At 40.9% G+C, this 19,272-nt stretch overlaps 1 protein-coding gene across 22 annotated transcripts in view; it reads right to left on the reverse strand.

Moving 5' to 3' along the window:
* Nucleotides 1-19,272, reverse strand: part of LOC125769606 (small conductance calcium-activated potassium channel protein) — a 140,233-nt gene that overhangs the window by 85,214 nt on the left and 35,747 nt on the right. For 10 of the 22 annotated variants that reach the window (XM_049438380.1, XM_049438374.1, XM_049438376.1 and 7 more), the window contains exon 4: nucleotides 17,395-17,493. The exons of 2 other annotated variants lie outside the window; for them this stretch is intronic. In XM_049438380.1, coding sequence (XP_049294337.1) covers nucleotides 17,395-17,493 — 99 coding nt within the window. Of the gene's footprint in view, nucleotides 1-5,891; nucleotides 6,574-9,146; nucleotides 12,651-17,394; nucleotides 17,494-19,272 lie in introns of those variants that run through there. 10 more of the 22 variants (XM_049438393.1, XM_049438392.1, XM_049438386.1 and 7 more) reach the window with 10 other exon arrangements.

A 19,272-nucleotide genomic window follows, 5' to 3' on the forward strand; every position in this document is an offset into this window, starting at 1 on the left:
GCTACACTAATTAATTCACGATGCCACCGATACCACTCGACCGTAATTGGATGAAAATCAATAGAAAATGGCGAAAGACACTTTACAGCGGCGTCCCCGGTACCATCCTTGGGCAGGTTTCACGAACAGTAAACTACAAACATTGATGGATGAATACGGATCGATGCTAGGTCGAGTTCTAGTTTCTCCATCTTTGCCATACCCGGACGGAACGGAACCGCTTTCATGGATTCCGACATTACGTAAGGTGCACTCAATTATTCAGCCAGTTTATAGTTTTTTTTGTATCCTTCCCCCAAAACTACCTTTCCGTACCATCCCAGATATCGTTTTACTATCGTCGCGAGGGAAAACGTCATCGCGGGTTCATTTTTACCGCATAACTCATTGTGGGTCCGTTATGGATCTGCTTCTTCAAAGGTAAGTATAGACAGGACAGCCCATCGGCGGCAGTCCATCATTTCCACCTCATTCATACCGATGGTTAAGTACGCAAATAGGACAGGGTGCACTTTGACTGCAGCTGGATGCATTTACAAGCGAACGGAAGTTGGGAGTGATAAAACGGGGGAAAAAAAACTAAACTGTTTATAGCTGTATGCAATCGAAAACGATCGCTTTCGCTTGTGCGCGACAATCAAAGTGTCTTTACTCCTGTGTATTGATGGATAATGGTTGTTGATTCTGTTTTCCTATCGTTTAACTGGGTCGTATTGCAATCTTGGGACGATATTCTCTATCATACAGAATACAGCAGGTATGTCAAATCGGAAACCATCTATATTTTCTACTCGAATTTAGTCAAGACTCAACCAACTCAATCAACCAACAAACTTCAGCTTGGACTCAATCAACCAACAAACAAATGGAAATGTACATCACTTATGTTGTCTTTAAAATAGATTCTTATTCTGTCACCTAATGGTTTGCAGCGCTGAATCGCTGCTTCCAAGCAATTGCTGGGAAAATCGTCAATAATGGCTTTTAGTATCTTCATCGTATGTCATTTGATGATCACAATCGATTTTAATATTTTAAAAATTAAAATTAAAAAAAAATATAATAAGAATGCACAGTTATCACGTTTCGGAAATGAATTCGTTAGCTTAATTTTCCGTGATGCAACCAAATGACTGTCAAAAACATCGATTGATAAATATAATTCAAACATCTATCAAATGATACAAATGATCAAATGAAGTCATCAGGACGTATGGATAGTGGGGGAATCAAGTATCCAATTCGATGGACAGTTTTAATGAACAAAATTAGGTAAATATCTTTTTTTTTTGCTCGGTTAGAACGGCCTGGCCGTATTAAGACTTTTTTTACCACGTAGCAGGATAGTCCGTCCATGCTACCGGGAGACGGTCCGGATGGGATTTGAACCCGGTCCCTGCCGTGTGGACGGACGTCGTTTTTCACATGCACCACCGGGCCGCCCCAGGTAAATATCTATCAGATAAATAATTTAGAATGTTTGGAGCCAGTGAAACCAATTTGACATGCCTGACATAAGTATTTTAAATGGTATTCAAATGTGCTAAGTTGTAGCAACGAATTATTTTTCATGATCGCTATAATATGCATAACATTTAAACTTAACACAAAAACCACTTGAGCACTGATTTTGATAGATAAGATTCATTTTGATCACATTATTTTTGTGATTTTACAAATGTTTCGTAGTTGACGCATGATTATTATATATTTATTGTATACTACACACTGTAAAAAAATATGGAAATATAATACAGCTCCACGAAATTCCTCATAAAGCAGCTCCAAATTAAAAAAAAATCGTGAAACATTTGGTAGTTTAATAGCAAAATAACCTTTTTAGGATGGTTTTCCATATCGGTGTTTGGTTTAATAAAAAGTATTTATTAATTTTGAGTGTTTTCAATTAATTAGAATTAATTGCTAGTTGTTGTAGCGTTTATTTTGTTAAACTGATGAAAACAAACGATGGATATGATACGATTAATTTGCACTAAACAAATTGTACGGTACTGGAGAATGAAATATAGGTTTTATGCAACGCAAACGTTACTTCAGTCGCGGTTTCAAGCGCCGTCGCTAATTCCCACTGGGGATTTGGTGGGTCACAATACATGGCATAATAGTGGTGTGGCCGCTGCCAATCCAGCAGTGATTATTAATTAATTGACCTGCCCATCACTTATGCAACGATGTAACATTAAACAGCCAAACCACCTTTCATTCACACTCACACCGCAACCGCATCAGTCACAGAACCGGCAGAAACGCCGAACGATGCCACCTTCGTCAAGGTTCTGTTTAGCATGAATGTAGCGTGCGTTATTTTTTCTCATCGTGTCTACATTTGTTTGCTTTTTTTTCGCTTCCCACCTCTTAGGACCACGCTTCACTCACTCGATCGCTGTTTTCGTTGATCATCGAACATTGTTGATGTGGAAGAAATGTTTTGGTACGGTTTGGACGTTCGTTTATCCGTACGATCTACCGAAGATCTGCCCTTTTTTCTGTCTATTTCGCTCCACTTGCTACCCGTCTGGTTGTGTCTATTTTTGGCCACAGCGCTTTACTCAAGTGCTAAGAAAACGATCTTCTCCAATGATATACTAAGCCACGTAAATTGAGTAGCAAAAAAAAAAACGCGCACATTTTCAAGGATTTCTTTTCCCAGTGTGTACGAGCGAAACAACGGGTTAATGCTGCGGGCTCAAAATAGTCTGCAGAGAAGAGCAGCATATTAAGATGTAATTGAGGTAACAGATGCACTTTAACGTTAACAACACCAATGCTACGGTTCCATGACGATTGAACATCAATTCGATTGCAAATGTGTTTAAACGGTAGAAAAAAAAAGAAAAACTCCAACGGCCAAGTATAGCAAGCGAATAAAACACAACCATTTGGCCAATTGTATTCGTGCCGGTTTTGTAACTCATAAATCATTATTGCAGATGAAACGGTTTACCATCGCTGTACAACACTGTTTAACTCGGAGAGTAAACCTGTCCTCAGACACCTATTGAGGCTGTTGGTTAATGCATTTCTGATAAAACTTTTAGCAATGTCATCATCCCAACACTCATATTGCATCACGCAGCTGGTTTTTGCGGCAAGGGTAACGGAGTGTTTTGGCATTTTTATTGGCCTCTGCTGTTAGCTTCAACGGGAGTGCGAGAGCGGAAAATGCGAAAGATGACCTGCCTCAGCTGGTGGAGCGAAAAAAAAACTCACGAACGTCAGCAGAAAAAAAGCAATCGTAAAAAAAAGTAACAGTAACCTCAACTAACTGGCCCATTGATTGATCGTAAATTTTACATTAAACACATGAAACATAAAATTTAATACCACTGCCAGCAGACGGATTTTCTGGTTCGCGTTTTAGTACGATATTGGCTGGTCCGTTGTACGATATTGGTCGGACACGTTTTCCGACGAGCGCAAACCAAGCTTCAAAACGCGTACTCTTTTTTCCCTTTACGTACAAGCTTTGCGTTACAGTTTTTTGTTTTGTGTATGTGAATTGTGAGCGTGAAATTCGAATGGTAAAATAATCTCTTTGCCGTTGATTTGGTTGAAAAATGTTCGATACATGGTGGAAATCGTCTGTACAACATTTTCCAAGCGCTTCTACCCGAGTGAAGTTGACGAGTCAATGGGTCCGCTTTTGCTGTCCTTACACGCATCACTAATTGTGTATCACGGACCAGAGCAAATGGATGTTTCTTTTTTTCATAAAAAAGGGAATCATTGCGCGAGTGTATCATGTGTGTAATAATTTAAAGACAGGATCGGGGCAGTAAACGAACCGAAAAATGAAATGTGGTGTCCAACCCGTAAGCCGTTTGGTGGCGTTTTATGCCAGGAAAGAATATAGCTTCAAGTCTACAATAGCTTCAGTAATCTTCGCACACCAGCCGACGGGTGAAATTTTATCCTTTGATTACCATACGGTGGGTAAGTAAAGGTCATTTGTGCGAAGCACAAGTTCGAGGTTACCAAAAAAAAAACACACAAAATATACTTGTGATTTGTGTGATTTGTGTTAATGTTCGACGTATTGGAGGTGTGTTTCGTACCGAAGGACTTTTTCTCTATTGCTATAATCCCTTTATTTTGCCTTACGTGCTGTAATAGCTTCATTAGAAATTTCTTAATCGACGAATGCTTATGTAAAAAGTGGATTAATTAGATGTAAGCGTTAGAGCACTAATTATTTCCCCTTTTTTTGTGCGTACGCGATAGTCAAACAGAAGGTATGCAGCCGGTCTATTTTCAGTGGCAGCTGTTGAAATAAATCACCTTCCACCTTCCGGGCTGCTGATCGATTTCGTTTGGATGAAAACCGTCGCCAATGTGGGCACGATTGACCCGACCGGTCCGAAGGTAGCAGGAAACCTTGGGAACATTCAACGAACTACACAACTGGTGCAAGAAATCGCCACCAGTTAGATGTAAAAGAGGTAAGCGGAAGGCTTTGATCCTGGTGAGACCATAAAATATACGCCGTTGGGTGGTGACTTGTTTTTCATTAAGTTTCGATTATGTAAAAAGGACCAAACTGGTTTTACGATTCTACGTGGGCATTGGAATCGAAGTTGTTGTTTTTTTGATCAGCTCGTTTCGAGGAACATTTGTTTGGAAAATGTGATAAGCTGTTTTGTAAGACGTAAAAGTAAAACATTATGTTTTTGTGGCCTTTTTTGGAAGTAATTTGTTTGAGTCAGTAAGAAATCAAAACATTCAATTAGAAATGGAACTTTTGCTAAGGTATTAAAACTATATATTTTTTTAAAAGAAAGCATGAACTAATGCTTAATACATTAGTTAAACTAACTTCAGCATCTTAGTCGCACACGTTTGCAACCGAGAAACAAGATGAAAAGCGAACACAGGAAGCAACACAAGTGCATCGCATCGTTGCGGATGAATCGTGCTTCGCAGTGTTTTAAGTTGCACGAAGGTGTTACCGAATCTCAGCCGTGTTCTACCAAGGCGTTCCGTACGGCAAAAGGCTTCCCATCTGACTGTACGTGGCACCAAAGGAGCAGCGAGCGAACTGAAAGAATTCCGTTTGGCAAAAGCTCGAAAGTGTTTATGTACCTCATTCGTGCTGGCACCGGCTGGTACACTGTATGTACGGTGGTGTATAAGGAAGAATGTTCAATGTCCACACCTCGTTGGTGCTTGCTCTTCGTGACAGGGTTTATTTATTTAATAATCACTGCAACGCAGAAGGGTAGTGCATATCTTCACCAAAAGCTCTTTGCTCTTTCGGAAGCATTACACATTTAGTACACAGCATGAGTGTCTTCCCTCCAGCACCGAGTTGATGGATGGGGCGTACGGTCTGGGGATTATGTGATGGGTTAAAACGATAAATCCATGCACTAAGCTTAGAGAAAATGGAAATAAAAGGGTATTTAAAAAAAATAAATAAATCTTCATTTAAGTTCCTACTTCAATGTCCCACAAATGTTGGCGAATAACGAAATCATGCTGCAAGTAACACTAAGAAACTGGTTTGGTAACGATAAAGAATGTAAATGAATTGGCATTCATCCAACGAAACGCAAAACATCATGTAAAGTAAAGTAATGAAAATCCGATTTTGAAGCTTGATGGAAAGCGGAGGCCAAAATAAGGCCAACAGTTGAACTGAAACTGGGATAATGAAAGCATCTGCGTAGATAAAACAAATAATGGGAAATTTGAAATTAGAATTAAATTTGCCATTTTATTTGCCACGCCAGGCAGGTCCTTGCCCATACAGAAAGCGGTACAGAAACATATAGGAAATTGAACGAAGGTACATCTCAAAACAAGCGATTCCAGCAACAATGCTAGCAAAACGAGAACAGTAAATCCAACGACAGAAGAAATTGTGTAATCACCTTGTGTTATGGGGTGCGGCAGATGTGACAACGTCAAGACATTTATCCCTTTCTTGCAATCGATCGCCTCGTCCGGATGGTAGTGTTCATTTGCAAAACGTTTTACGATCGCTTGGAAAACCAGGAAAATGCACTTTTTTCAGCAAACACCACACAGTTTTCGGGAAGCCCGGTAGAACTTTGATGCTCCGTTTACTTCCTTCTTCGAGCGTTGGTTAACTGTTTTTCGATCATAGTACTTGCAAATTGATGAGTTTGACAATAGCGTGACTGCCACGAGTCATTACCGCGTTCCGTTAGACATGTTGTCCATCGCAAATTTCTTTTCTTGCTTTAGTTTTATCGAACAACACAAAACTTGGGGAGCACTGTTTGACCGTCCGTGTCGTTTCGAATTCCGTTACGGGCAGGTGTAAGATGAATCTATCCACTCACCCGCCACGGTTTGCGTCCGGTTTTGTGCGCACAATGTGAGAAACCACACGGCTCACCTGTTCGACGGAGGGATGGAAAAACGCGTATCGCTTTTGTTCCCGATGTTTGGCGGGTAGTGCGTAGATTTTATGCGTGTTTTTCTTTTCCGTGTATCACGTCCACAGCGACCTGTGTTATTTTTTGTTTTCCTAGAGCGCACAAACTTTACGACGATGGAAACTGCACGATGGGATGAGTTCGCGATTAGCTACGATTAGAAGTGAGTAATTAAAACAGCGGAATTGCTACCGTTTGCTGATGCTGGAGGTTATTTTTAAACTTTTTTGTGCTTGAAACGTATCTGTTTGAGTGTGTATATGTGTTTGTGTGTGTGTGTGTGTGTTGTGGATGTGTGAGACGTATGGGAATATTCCCGCACGTTACCCAGATTTTACCCCAAAAAAAAACCACCGTTGATTGCGATCCGTGCATCCTCACTTCTTGAAGTAGTTTGAGGCCCCCAGATTGTAGCACCCGGACCAAGAATAGCAAGACCATCGTGCAGTAATGCGCCAGGCACCGGCTCAGATATAGGGGTCGTTGTGCTGACGATGGTCAGCGAAATAGTGTAGCCATTAGTAAAATAATGCTAGCGCACGAGACTGTTCCGGAAGTGAGGTTGCGAGCGGTCAACGGTAGTTTGGCCCTTTTATTCAAGGTGGAAAAACGGTTGCTGTCGTCATAGCTATGACATGCTGAAGAATGACTTGGAGTCAACTATAGAAAAAAAACGAGTGTATCAGGGCTGTAAAGTCAGTGAAACCCATTCTTAGACTTGTTGGATCGCAAAAGTGTATATTTAGGATGAGACCGACCGGTATTTTCGCTGCATGGTTGTTGCTTTTCCCCAACCCCTGGATGGGGTCCGTCGCTAATAAAGGGTTATTTTTAGCGAAAAGACATGAAGAGTGCGTTTCGGCCGAGATAGACTTGCTGGATGTTTTTCGGTGGTATGGATGAACCGGCCCAGGACAACTTTGCCATACCCCGGGTAAACGTGTGAGCCCATTAGAGACAACCGTGGCAAGCAGCCGGGTACGGCCTTTCGAGCGGTGTATTGCGAGGTGCGTTTACATTCAAGACAAATTCTAATCCGCTCGGAAGCTACTTGCGAGCGAGCCGTGCAGGGTAAACATCATTGATTAACGTTGCAGATACAAACCATTTGATCTTGTATCTCCCCAACGGACAACCGGTTGTTGTGTGTGTGTGTGTGTGAGAGTGAGGTGAAAAACACCTTTTACTGTCACACACTGTCTCCATCCGATGTCGAATTAATGAAGAAGCATCTACATCGTTCACAGCTGCGTCCCAAAAGGAGCGAAATACGAGAGCAGAGTCGATGGAAAAACACGGTCGACTGCGGAGTGGAAATTAATTACAAAGTCATACGACATCTTAATGAGTTTGTTTTGATATTTGATGGAAGTAACAATAAACCAAGTGTTCCGTTCGTAATTACATCCGAGCTAAAGGCGTTTAGAGTGCCGTTTCAATTATTGTGACTTCAATTAAGGTAGGACATTTGATAATAGTTCAACGCACCACATTGTGACGGAGGAAGATTTTCTTCGAAAAGTCGCAACCAGCATCAGACGTTAGATAAAATATATACCTTTATCGATAGGTTGCTTGCAAAAACGATACGTAGCGGCTAAGACAGCAGCACCCGCAACACCCAGAATCCATCAATCTTGCCTTGAGGCACAATGAATATTTAACAACAACGACTCAGGGAGACCGGGAACGAGCGCACACAAATGAGAACAAATGGACGTTCCATATCAGATTTCAATTCGTAAGTAAATCAGTGATGGATCGGCGCACGTTGTACGGTTCACAAATAATAACGGGCTGCAGGAACGATGGTTTTTGGCGGGGCGACAGTCCGTCGGGATCCGTGCTGGTGCTGGTAGAAGAATCTTTAATGGTTTGCATTTGCTGAGCCGTTCCATTCGACTGGTGGGGCCCGGATGGCGTCTCGGTACGTCCCCTTGCAACGAGTGCGCTACGATCGGATATGATTGAAGGCCATCAATAATCCATCGCAGAATGCATATCGTGACGGACGTGATTAGCGTAAGGGAAATGTCATTGGTGTGCGTAAAGTCCTAGGAAGGCGGGCTATATTATTTTCATTTGTTGTCTCGAAACCGTTCGGAAAGTGCAGTAGTTGAAAATGCATTTTGAAAGGTTCCATATCAAGGTTTTAAAGTTATGCAAGAAGCGCTTGCAACCGTAAGTTTGTGTGACATTGGCAATGGGACGTTACTTAAACGTACGTCAACGTTAGTATACATCGCATGACATTAGAAGGTATGAGATGGTCAACGATGAAAAATGTAGGATACATAGTGTTATATTTATTTATATGAAATAATCCTCCGAAAACTATAAAAATTGCAAAAAGCGATGGAGACGCCAGGTGCTTTTCAAAATTATTTTCTGCTTATATGAGTTGCAAAAAGCGATGGAGACGCCAGGTGCTTTTTAAAATTATTTTTAACTGAACTTTTGTTTTGAACTGAACTTCACACTATAAATTTTCATTTTGCTTAAAAGCGATGTTTGAAGTCATAATAATTGTTTAGTTTAGAATTTTGAGTAAGGATCGGTTTTGGAACACCTTTTATAAATAGTGAATTATAGTTGTCGGAGGGTGATTTGATAGGGAAACAACACCAACGAGCTACCAAGCAGTGTTAGAAAGATAAACGATATGCAAACTACAACACACTTGTACTAGAGACTACGTAGAAGATAAAAGGAGTGTGAAATTACCAGAGTAATTATCATAAATTCCACACACTATTCAATCTTTTGGAAACACTTTCGATACTCATGCCGTTGTCGGTGCACAATGAGGGACAACGTGATGGGAACGTTGGCCGTTCTTAGCGCGTACTGAATGCCAAAAAAGATGTGTCTGCTTCTTCAGATGTTTCTTTTTATCTACCAGGGCTATTTGGAACGATTTTCGTAGCGCACGGCCCGGCTACGTAGATAGCACAGCACAGCACGAACGGGCACGAACTGAAATAAAATGGCACTTTCACTTTCACTCACGCACCTTGTAGGGCATTATTTATTTCCCTAGCTTCACCATTGTTTACCATCGCACCACTCACTGGCGTTGTGTTCTTAGCACGCAAACACAAATGGACTCAGCACTGAAGCTTGCAGCGAACTTCGGTAATGGTGCCGATGTGTACGTATTCTGACATTTGTTTCAAAAATATATTTCCCACTGGTTCGCGATTCAGCGGCACACCTCAAGGGTGTCGCTTTATCGAACGAAACGTAGGAAATAATGACACCCGACCCAAGCTCGGCGGGTGCCAGTCCGACCAGAAAGACCCGCTATCGAACGCCTTTTGCTTGCTATCGTTCAGATGTAGTGAGGAAGGTGATACGATTTTCCATTGCTCGCACTTAAGCCATAAAAATAAGCCGTCGGAACTTTTTTTTCTCACACGCTCGCGCTTCCGTTATGGTCAGGCAAACACTCGAAAACTTTTAAGGGTATGCTAGCACCTTCCGGTAGTGGTATGTAACCTTCCGATAAGCAGCAAAAATAAAAACTCTCAACCAACGTCGCCAAGTATTGACGACGAGCAATTCGATTAGTGTTGGTTTTCCGATCGAGATCTTTACTGGAGACAGCGGCCAATAGCAATATGTTGCTTATCTTTAGTTGAACAATAACACTCCACTGCAAAAAGGGTACGGCCGTAGGGACGAACCTTTCCAAATTTTACACAAAGTAACGAACGAACTAACGTACACTAGGCACACAACACTCGCGCACTCACCCACTTGAGTAGGGTAATTTGCTATTGTTTCCTCTAGCTGAAAACGAATAAAAATTAGTTGTGAGCTACCGATAAGACATTTGGTAAAGATTGCAGAATCGTTCCATTTGTTCTTCATGGTAAGAAGCAAATGTTCTTGCAATCAGTGAGCTTCGCAGTCGCTACCATCAAACGAATTTGTTGTCATCGTTATGCACGATGAGAACATGCCGATTGAAATTATGAAAGGGACTGCACGATATTTCGCCTGCTTTGTTCACACTGAGAAACACTCGGCACGGCAAAATCGCTATTATTTGTACACCACACAATCTTTGGACTATAAAACCGCACCGCACTATTTCGAGCACAACTGCCTACTGTGTTTGCCCTCAGTCAGTGGCCATCCCATTGCATGGTATCTGCGTATCTGGACAATGGCAATATCAGCATATTGTTGGGTTGGGCGGGTTAGTTTTTGTAATTTTCGCGACGGGACTGCCTCACGCTCTCGCATGTCGTTATTTCTCTTCCACCCATATACACACACACACACACCTATTCACACGTCGTGAAGTTAAGGTAAAGGAAGTTTTGCTCACATCATCCGTCCTCGAACTGTGATCCACATCTAGCAGCACAGTTCCGACGAGTTATGTCCAAATGAAACGGGAACTATTGTAAACATGGTTGATCTGCACATTTAGAATAGCTTCAACGCACAGTTTCGTTTTACCGGGAAGACTTCGCAATAACCGGATAAGATTGCCACTATTTTCGTTCCACGGAACTGCTAGTGATGCTGCGGACGGTGATGATAATGGTTAGGTTTGTGATGCTGCATTTTCTCCTTACTCTCGCTACACGCAAACACCAACACACGGAAAGCAACGCAGAGAAGCACCGCACGGTAGTGATAGGAGAAACTGATAAGAGCGAACCCAAAGTCAGTGGAAATGTTGGACAGGACTGACTCCAAAGGGGAGTTCGATGTTGCGTCCAAAGTGACACCTTCGCGAGTGGTTGCGGGTTTTTTAGTTCTCCTTTCTTTTTGAAAAGCACAGCTATTCTGGTGTATATTTCTTTAGCTGCGAAATTTTCACACCTTTCCTTTAACACGTACTGTCTAATTCTGATGCAGTTGTGCTACAAACTGCTCTGTTTTATTAGAAGATCCGCAAACGACGTGCACGAGCTGTCCGACACCGAAGCTCACCGAACGCTAAAGACAGACTAATGTACCCATGAATGAGCGTAGTAAGTAAGGTGGCAGCAAGTCCACGCTCATCAACCGCGTTGAAATACGCTCTCTTTCATGGTCAGTAATCCCATCAAGGAAACCATAGGTCGTTTCTTCTCTTTGCAGCTTTGTCCAGCTTTAGCGGAGAGAATCATTTCAATGCTTGCCTTTTCCACAACAAAGCCGGAAAATGCGTACTCTGAGAGTGTGAAAAATTGACTGTAAGTAAGACAAGGATGAAGGTTGTTGAAATTCACGAGTTGGAAGATAGAGCAAACAGGACCACGAGAGATAAGCTGTTGTGTGAGTGTGTTGAGGTGTAAGTAAATAAGGAGGGTTTTGCACATCAACTGTTATCTTTGTTATTTGAACCAACTTGTTTGTTCTTTACTAAACAAAAAGGGTTTAATAATTAAAACCATTTTAACAAAACATTATTCTATATGATAGGAAAATTTACTCAAAACACTCTTTACACTACACCATCACATGGTTGATAACAATTTATAAATGGTCTATCGCAGCAACTATCTCATCTCTCTCTCACCGGCTCCTTAACAATGTTGGCTGTGGACGGTAAAGGCGCACATGATCGAAGTCAAAATATCACCACATCCTAGCTGGAGCGGAGGAAATCCAACAACGGTGGCATGCTCTGAGTAAATGCACACATATTTTGACATCGCTAGAGACGCTCTAGTGCCACACAAGCAGCCGCGATGTGCATTTGTAGATGTATCCTAGTACGTAGTGCAGCTGTGTGCGTAGCATCGCCGTCCGTAGAAGGAAAACATACGGAAAATGCTTGAAATCTTTGGTACGAGCAGGCGACAGGTGGTATCTTACTGTCAAAATGAGAGAAAATTAACGATTCCATCATTCGAGCAATTGCTCAAATTCGAGCAGTTACGGACAAATGTTTATTCGAATGGCAGTTATTTCGATTTGTTTTCCCATTGCATTATGCATGGTTCGATATTGTTTTGCTTACGCAGTCTCGCAAGCTTAGATTATGAAATGTTGCGGTCCTGTCGAAATAAAAAGGTTAATTAGAAATGTACTTGTACGAGCACCGATTCCGGCCCGGTCAAAGGTGAACCAAGTGTTCCATTAATGGTAAGTGGATTACGTGCAAAACTAAATATTTTATTTGCCAAACCCCCATTTTCAGTGATGCCCTTTAGAGCGCTAAAGGTACAGGTTTTGTTCGTCCTTGGTGATTTTTTGGGGTCCCTCTTATCGAGAGAACCGACGCGAACCACCCCCCCCCCCCCCCCGGGGAATGGGCCGGGTTCTGCCACATCAAAGCCGATGCTTACTTTCGCTGATCGATCCGGGCACTGATGACTGGTCACCAACGGTGTGGATGGATTCGACCGCGAGCCTATTCCGGTGGGTATAAAAGGGAAGGCTTAGGGTGCGTTGAATTATGAAAAATTCCATATCCAGTGGACCTCTGCTAGTGTGCCATTGTTCGTGCGGAAGGCGTCACGCAAGGTCATGTATGGTTAGAGTTTTTTTTGGTAAATTTTTGATACACCCAAGTGTCCAAATTTGTTCCAGTTGCACCTGCCGCACATAAATGGAAGCATAAGCTAATCACGCAACGAATCTTCAGCCAAGTTAATTCCTTCGTAATATCTGGCATTTGCGTGTTATTGCGCATGTTTGGGTGGTTTGTTGCGGTAAATGAAAAAAACAACAACATCCAACCGTTAATCAACTTCGTGGATAATCAGTATGAAACGCAATAAAGCTGAGATAAAGTCATTCGTTCAAGCGCCTAGGTTTACTTGTTTTTGTTACCACATTTTGCGATACAAACCGATCGGTGCGACAGAAGGTGGTTGAAAACCTGGGACGCATGTGACGTAGAATAATAAATTCAGCAAATATTTACATCGACAGCTGCGTAGGACTCACTTGGCGCCATTCAGGGGACCGCGTCGTTTGACGACCTGCTGTGCCATAATGCCGCCTGAAGGGAAAGCCAAGTTTTCCGCCAGATGGAAGTAGCGTGCTGATTGGACACATTTTACCCTGAATATATGTATGCGGGTGTTCCGAATGGGAAGGTCACATGGCAGAAGCAAAAAATTAAACGTTTAAACTATGTTGATACAATGATGTGGCTTTGAATACTGTTGTCTTTTCGATACTGTTTGATGTGGTTTCGTGTCGTTGTTTTGTTTTAATTTCAACAAACACATGTGTTTCTCCTGACTAATTTTTTTTAATTTATACAATAGAATTTGGTACCCTTTTAGTTCACAAATCCACACAAAAACATCCACCAAGTTTAATAAAAAAAGTCTATCGAATGATTCGGAACATACTTCATAACATTTAGATAACATTTAGATATACGTCAAAACATATATTTATAACTATTCTCAGCAAAAAAACAGTAATAAAATGTTTAGAAGTATTTTAAAATGACATTCCTTCCACAATTCCTTCTTTAGCATATGCTTTCTTAAGACACAGAAACAAACTATTTTAACATATGCTCAGTATGTGAAGTCGTTCCAAAGGCACAACGTTGCTGAAAAGCTCATGTACTATTACGTTCATCAGAAAAAATCAATGTCAATTGAAACCATTCCTTCGCTTGCTGTACTAGTTGTTCTGAACAAAAGCTATGAAACAAACATGTCCACGAAAGCTTACAGACCGAGATTAGGGTTAGGGCCGTGAGCTGATCGATTTCCAATATCGTTAGTATTCGTTGGCATTTCCAATTCTTGATCCGCGATTTGTCCTTGATTGGCCCTACTTATTGGTAACAAATGGAAGAAGTAAAAAATACAAGTATACCAAAGCGTTCATCGGAGACATCGGTGGAACGTTGGTGTTGGATATGCAAGAGAGAGAGAGAGAGAGAGGGAGCTCTTTTAGCGTACCAAAGGTAAACATGGACATTGTGGGTAAGTTCTTACCGTAATGCACAAGCACCGTTTGAAGAAACTTATGATTGAAATGTATCGACGATCGCATTCTTTGGTGAAGAAGGAATGTGACGAATTCACCGCCAGGCAGACATAGTAAAATGCCACCCCCGACCGGTGTGATTCGACACGTAATGTCTGTAACATCATTAATCATGCACAGGAAATGATTTCGAGCAGAAATACCAAACGAAGGACGGTGTGAAGGATCTCGTGACAATGTGGCTTGTGATTTGCGTTTACGTTAACTGCTTTATCGTTGTGGAAAGCTACAACAATGAATTTGTAAGACGGTAATATTTATGTTGTGCTGGGAAGAGTAATTTTGTTGAGCGTTTTTTGTGAAGATGATTTGTGGTTTTGTAGTGCTTCGATCAAAAATAGAGATTGTTTGATTTGGAGACTATAATCGATTGTATTCAACTGCCTTAAACTTGAACAGAAAAACACAGATCAAGACTAGTTACAATAGAGACTTAAATGGCCGTAATTTGAACTTGAAAAAATATTATTTTTACACTATTGAACAAAATATTGTGTGATTTACGTATCTTTTTTCCGTAACATTATGTTTTCACAAAATGTTACAGTATGACTTACGTTAATCCTTTGTGATCAAAACTCATCAAAGTTGAATACCATTGGCATCGATTGGAGTTTGGAAATTGGATTGCACTGTGATAGTTTCAAATACCATGCAAATGCTAAGCCACGGTTGATACTTGTTTTATGATAATTTGATAAGAGCATTTAATCTGCATAAAAGTTTTTCTGCTGCTTGCGCGATGCGCTTCTTACCATTACAAATGCATTTTCACACAACCGACTTATGCATGCATTCGCGTTGAGCTTTTCAACCGCCACCCGCTGCAAATGGGCACGTGTGGTTTGGTGTAAAAGACGAGTAAAGGTGAGGCAGGAACGTTGAAGTGAAATTGAATTCGACACCGTATGTCACAGATTCAGCTTCTCGGTGTTTGGTAGTGCAGTAACCCACACACCCTTTGCAAAGACGCTTTACGTGGCGGGCTGTACGCCCGTGTTTCAATCTAAAATTCATAAGCCCCACTGCACACCGCATCGGCAAAAAGTTCTAAATCCTTTCACTCTTTTCTTTATTTATGAGCTCGGATTTAAAATGGACGGCGTTGTCGTTGTCGTGTCGTGGAAGGGTGAAGATTTTCCAAGCACCCGTCGGGTTGTATCTACACCGCATTTTCACCTTGACCGCCAGGTTTGAAACCATTTTAATCCACGTCTTGCAAACTGATGAACCAAATTTTTTGCAGTTTGCAAGGTTTTTTTTCGCCCCTTTCTTCTGATTCCTTCACGATGGTGTACCAACAAAAGGCATCAATTAATAAAGCGGGTAGCTGGGTGGAGTTAGCCCGGAGGCACTCGTTCTTCTGCTCCGGAAGCCAGGAGTAAAAGCCGGCGCTCAAAAACGTTCGCTGGAAATTAGTCACGATCGCAAAGTTTGTCTTTCGCTATCTGCTCTCTGCTGTTGATGCTGCCGTTATCTTGCGCAACTAAAAAAGGTGTTCGGAACGTGTACAGGAACGGACCCGCGTATCGATACGCTTCGATACATTCACCGATCGGTGTGGCGGTGTATCGATATAGTGCAATAGGTCAGCCGAGGATACTATTTCTTCGTTACGTTTCGTGGACTGACGAAGAACCTTGACGGTCGTGGCTAGATACTAAAAGAGCTGCAAATTGCATCAGTAGATTAATTTTGAACTTTGTATCGTTTTTTTTCGCTCTTTATTCTTTCACTTCGGATCACTCCAATAGTTGTCGAGGAAAGTTTTTTAATCAAATTCACCTATAAGATCTGACTGTGAAGTGCTGTGACTGACGCTAATGGTCGAGCTGGTTTCACAGCGAGCTTTAGTCGAATCTCGCGTACGAGAAATAATTATAGTTTTTGTTTGAATTTCCACAGCTTGACAAATAATGAGTGTGATGTTGAGAAACGAATGCTTAACGATTAAACCAAACACATATGGTTTTTAGTTTTATCGCGTCATTGTTACACTTGTTAGAAGTCAGTGTCAGTGGATGAGATTTTTGTAGCTAAGTATTAATAGAAATAGATTTTTTTCAACGGATAACACAAAGTGCCAAAAGTTCACTTCTATTATTGAAAGTTCATTGCACACATGAAACATTTTTATGATGTACAACAGAGTAGTTTTCATTGGGAAAATATTTCGAAACTGCTAGTTATTACATAAGAGATTAGATATAATAATACATTTAAACGAACTTTTTATGCATATTTTGTTGCTGTACGGACATATAGTTTCATATTGTGGTATTTGCTTGAATTGTAAAAATATTCAAATCATCTAATATGCTATCGTCTCTTCTGGGAAGAAAGTGCAACAAGCATGCTTTTTCGATTAACTATTGGTTCAGCTGAAATAACTACATAAAATGCACTACAAACCCTTTCTTGAACAACAAACTTAACAAAACTACATAAGCTTGCAGTGGATAACTTTCCGAAAGCACTGAAATGCTTGCCATTTACAGAAATTGCTATACAATACTCCTGGAAGTGCGATGCGTATTACAAATTTATTTGTGCCATAAAATGATGATGAAACAACAACAAAAAATATTCATATTTACTTAAATCCTACATAATTTGGCTTGCGACCATAGCAGATCATGAACAATCTGGTACTGATATATTTGGCTATTCGATATCTACCAAACATTACAATGGAAATAATAACAGTATGCGCTACTAGTTAAATCTTAACATTTAAACTAAATAGCAGCTAAACTACCGAAGGATCAAGGGTAAGCGGTCTGATAGATACCGCCTGCTACTAGCTGAAGCATTGATATCCGCAATACTTCACTACCGATCTAATGACGTGCCATACGTAATTAAATTGTCACTATTAACCTACGGACGAGATACTTGATCAAGAGATGCACATAAATAGAGCTTAGGTTAGGATTGCCTGGTGCCTATCGTAATGGAGGGGGGAAAAGTTCAAGCAAGCTCTAAAGTAGAAATAAACCAACTATACCGTTCTAGCGTAAGTCATCTCGTTCGTTGCTTCCGTGAAGGCACGCCTCAAGCGGGAGCGTCTGCTTTGGGACAGAGTCTGTGGGCAGAGTAGCACACCCTTTCGAAGGTACGGGTTGCAGTGTTGTTGTGTATATGCAGTTATATGCAGTTCGTTAGGACAACGACAGGAATACGATCGTGAGTTACATCGAGTTAGCCGTGACAGTCGTCCATCGCGACGAGCAAGGCAAGGGTAGGAGAAGCAACAACAGGTAGTACGTTAATCCGCGAGCAGTTGATCAGTAGCAGTTAAATATTGAGATCGGAAAAACGGTTACGATTTCGCACAGTTGTAGCAATTTGTTGGAGATGTTGATTTGTTACAAGCACAAGCATAGCCGTAGTCGATGGTACGGTTAAAGGGAGAGCAAGATTGAAATAGAGAAAGAGAGAGAGAGAGAGAGAGAGAGAGAAAGAAACAGAGAAAGGAAAAAATGGAAAAAAGAAAGGAAATATTGGTGGAGGTGTCCTTTCGCTGCGCATTATCTAGTTTATCTGTTCTAGTTAAATATTGTTTACTAGATAACATTTGCTATGTATCTAATAAATAAATAGCTAAATAAAACACAGTTGCAATCATGTTTAGATCATTTCCTCTCATGATCTTCATCACACACCCACAAGCGTAATCAAATGTCAGAATGTTGCATCTATTTGCAATTACTTACCATGAAGAGAAACTAAATTGCACTCAAACAAACAAAAACAGAGGCAGCGATACTCACTAGGTTCCCATTTCAAAAACAAACATTTAAAGTTTATGCAGAAAAAAACAGACTAATAAAGCTACTTGTTGGTTACATAAAACACACAACTAAGTTGTGAATTACTGATTTTGTATGTTAAACTTAAATCCTAACAAATAGCACATTGTATATACAACGCTTATAATCTCCCGTAAAAAAAATATCACCCAAGCATTGAAAAGGGCCAATAAATACATAAATAAAAAAAAATCAAGTTTTCGAAATGTTTGTGCGTATTAATTCAGTTCACTCTGGTACACGCGTACATTTTTCTACTGAACACGCGTGTACACACTCTGTCAGCGGTGCATTTACGAACGATCGTTGGCAAATCAACGTCGTCCGTTCATAGGCGGGTGCACCATAATATTAGCGTGGTGGTAAAGTACAAAACATTGGGAAGCTTGGCACGAAATGCACACACCTGTTCCTTTTCGCGCTTACGAGCAACCAGCTAGTGACAGTAGTATCAGAAGTAGTAGATGTAGAGTAGCAGTAGTAGTAGTAGTAGAAGTAGTAGTAGTTATGGTAGTAGTAGTGGAAGAAGTAGCAGAAGATTTTGATTTGATTGATAACGATCGAGGCGATGGAATAAGATGATGGATGAATGTTTGAAGAGATAAAGAGAAAGAATGTTGGTATTGATAGTTTTAGACGAAAGAGTACATTAGATGAGATTCGTTGAGAATGGTTTATGGCAGTGACAATTATCGATGGATTGAAGCATCACACACAAAACCAAAAGTAAAACACGCTAATTAACATCTTGCTCTTTTCTGTGTGGATTTGTGTGTTTGGTTTTATCGATCATACAAGTTGGCTAAAGCAATAAAATCCCATTAGTTTGTGTTCTCAAAATCGACCCATCGGATTAAAATTAGGAAATACAGCACCGATGAAAATGCGATAAATTTACTCTATCAACTTCCTCCCCCATCCGGGAGGGAGTTTTAAATTTAGAAAGCAAAAAAAAAAAAAGAAAAACAATAATGTAAAACCTTTTCCGAGGCGATGTTGAAACAATTTGACCGTTAGACGGTACAACAGCAACAGAAACATGCTAATCAACTCGTTACCAACGTTCTCGAAGT

This window comes from Anopheles funestus, chromosome 3RL (assembly GCF_943734845.2).
Source record: "Anopheles funestus chromosome 3RL, idAnoFuneDA-416_04, whole genome shotgun sequence".
Taxonomy (NCBI): Eukaryota; Metazoa; Arthropoda; class Insecta; order Diptera; family Culicidae; genus Anopheles; species Anopheles funestus.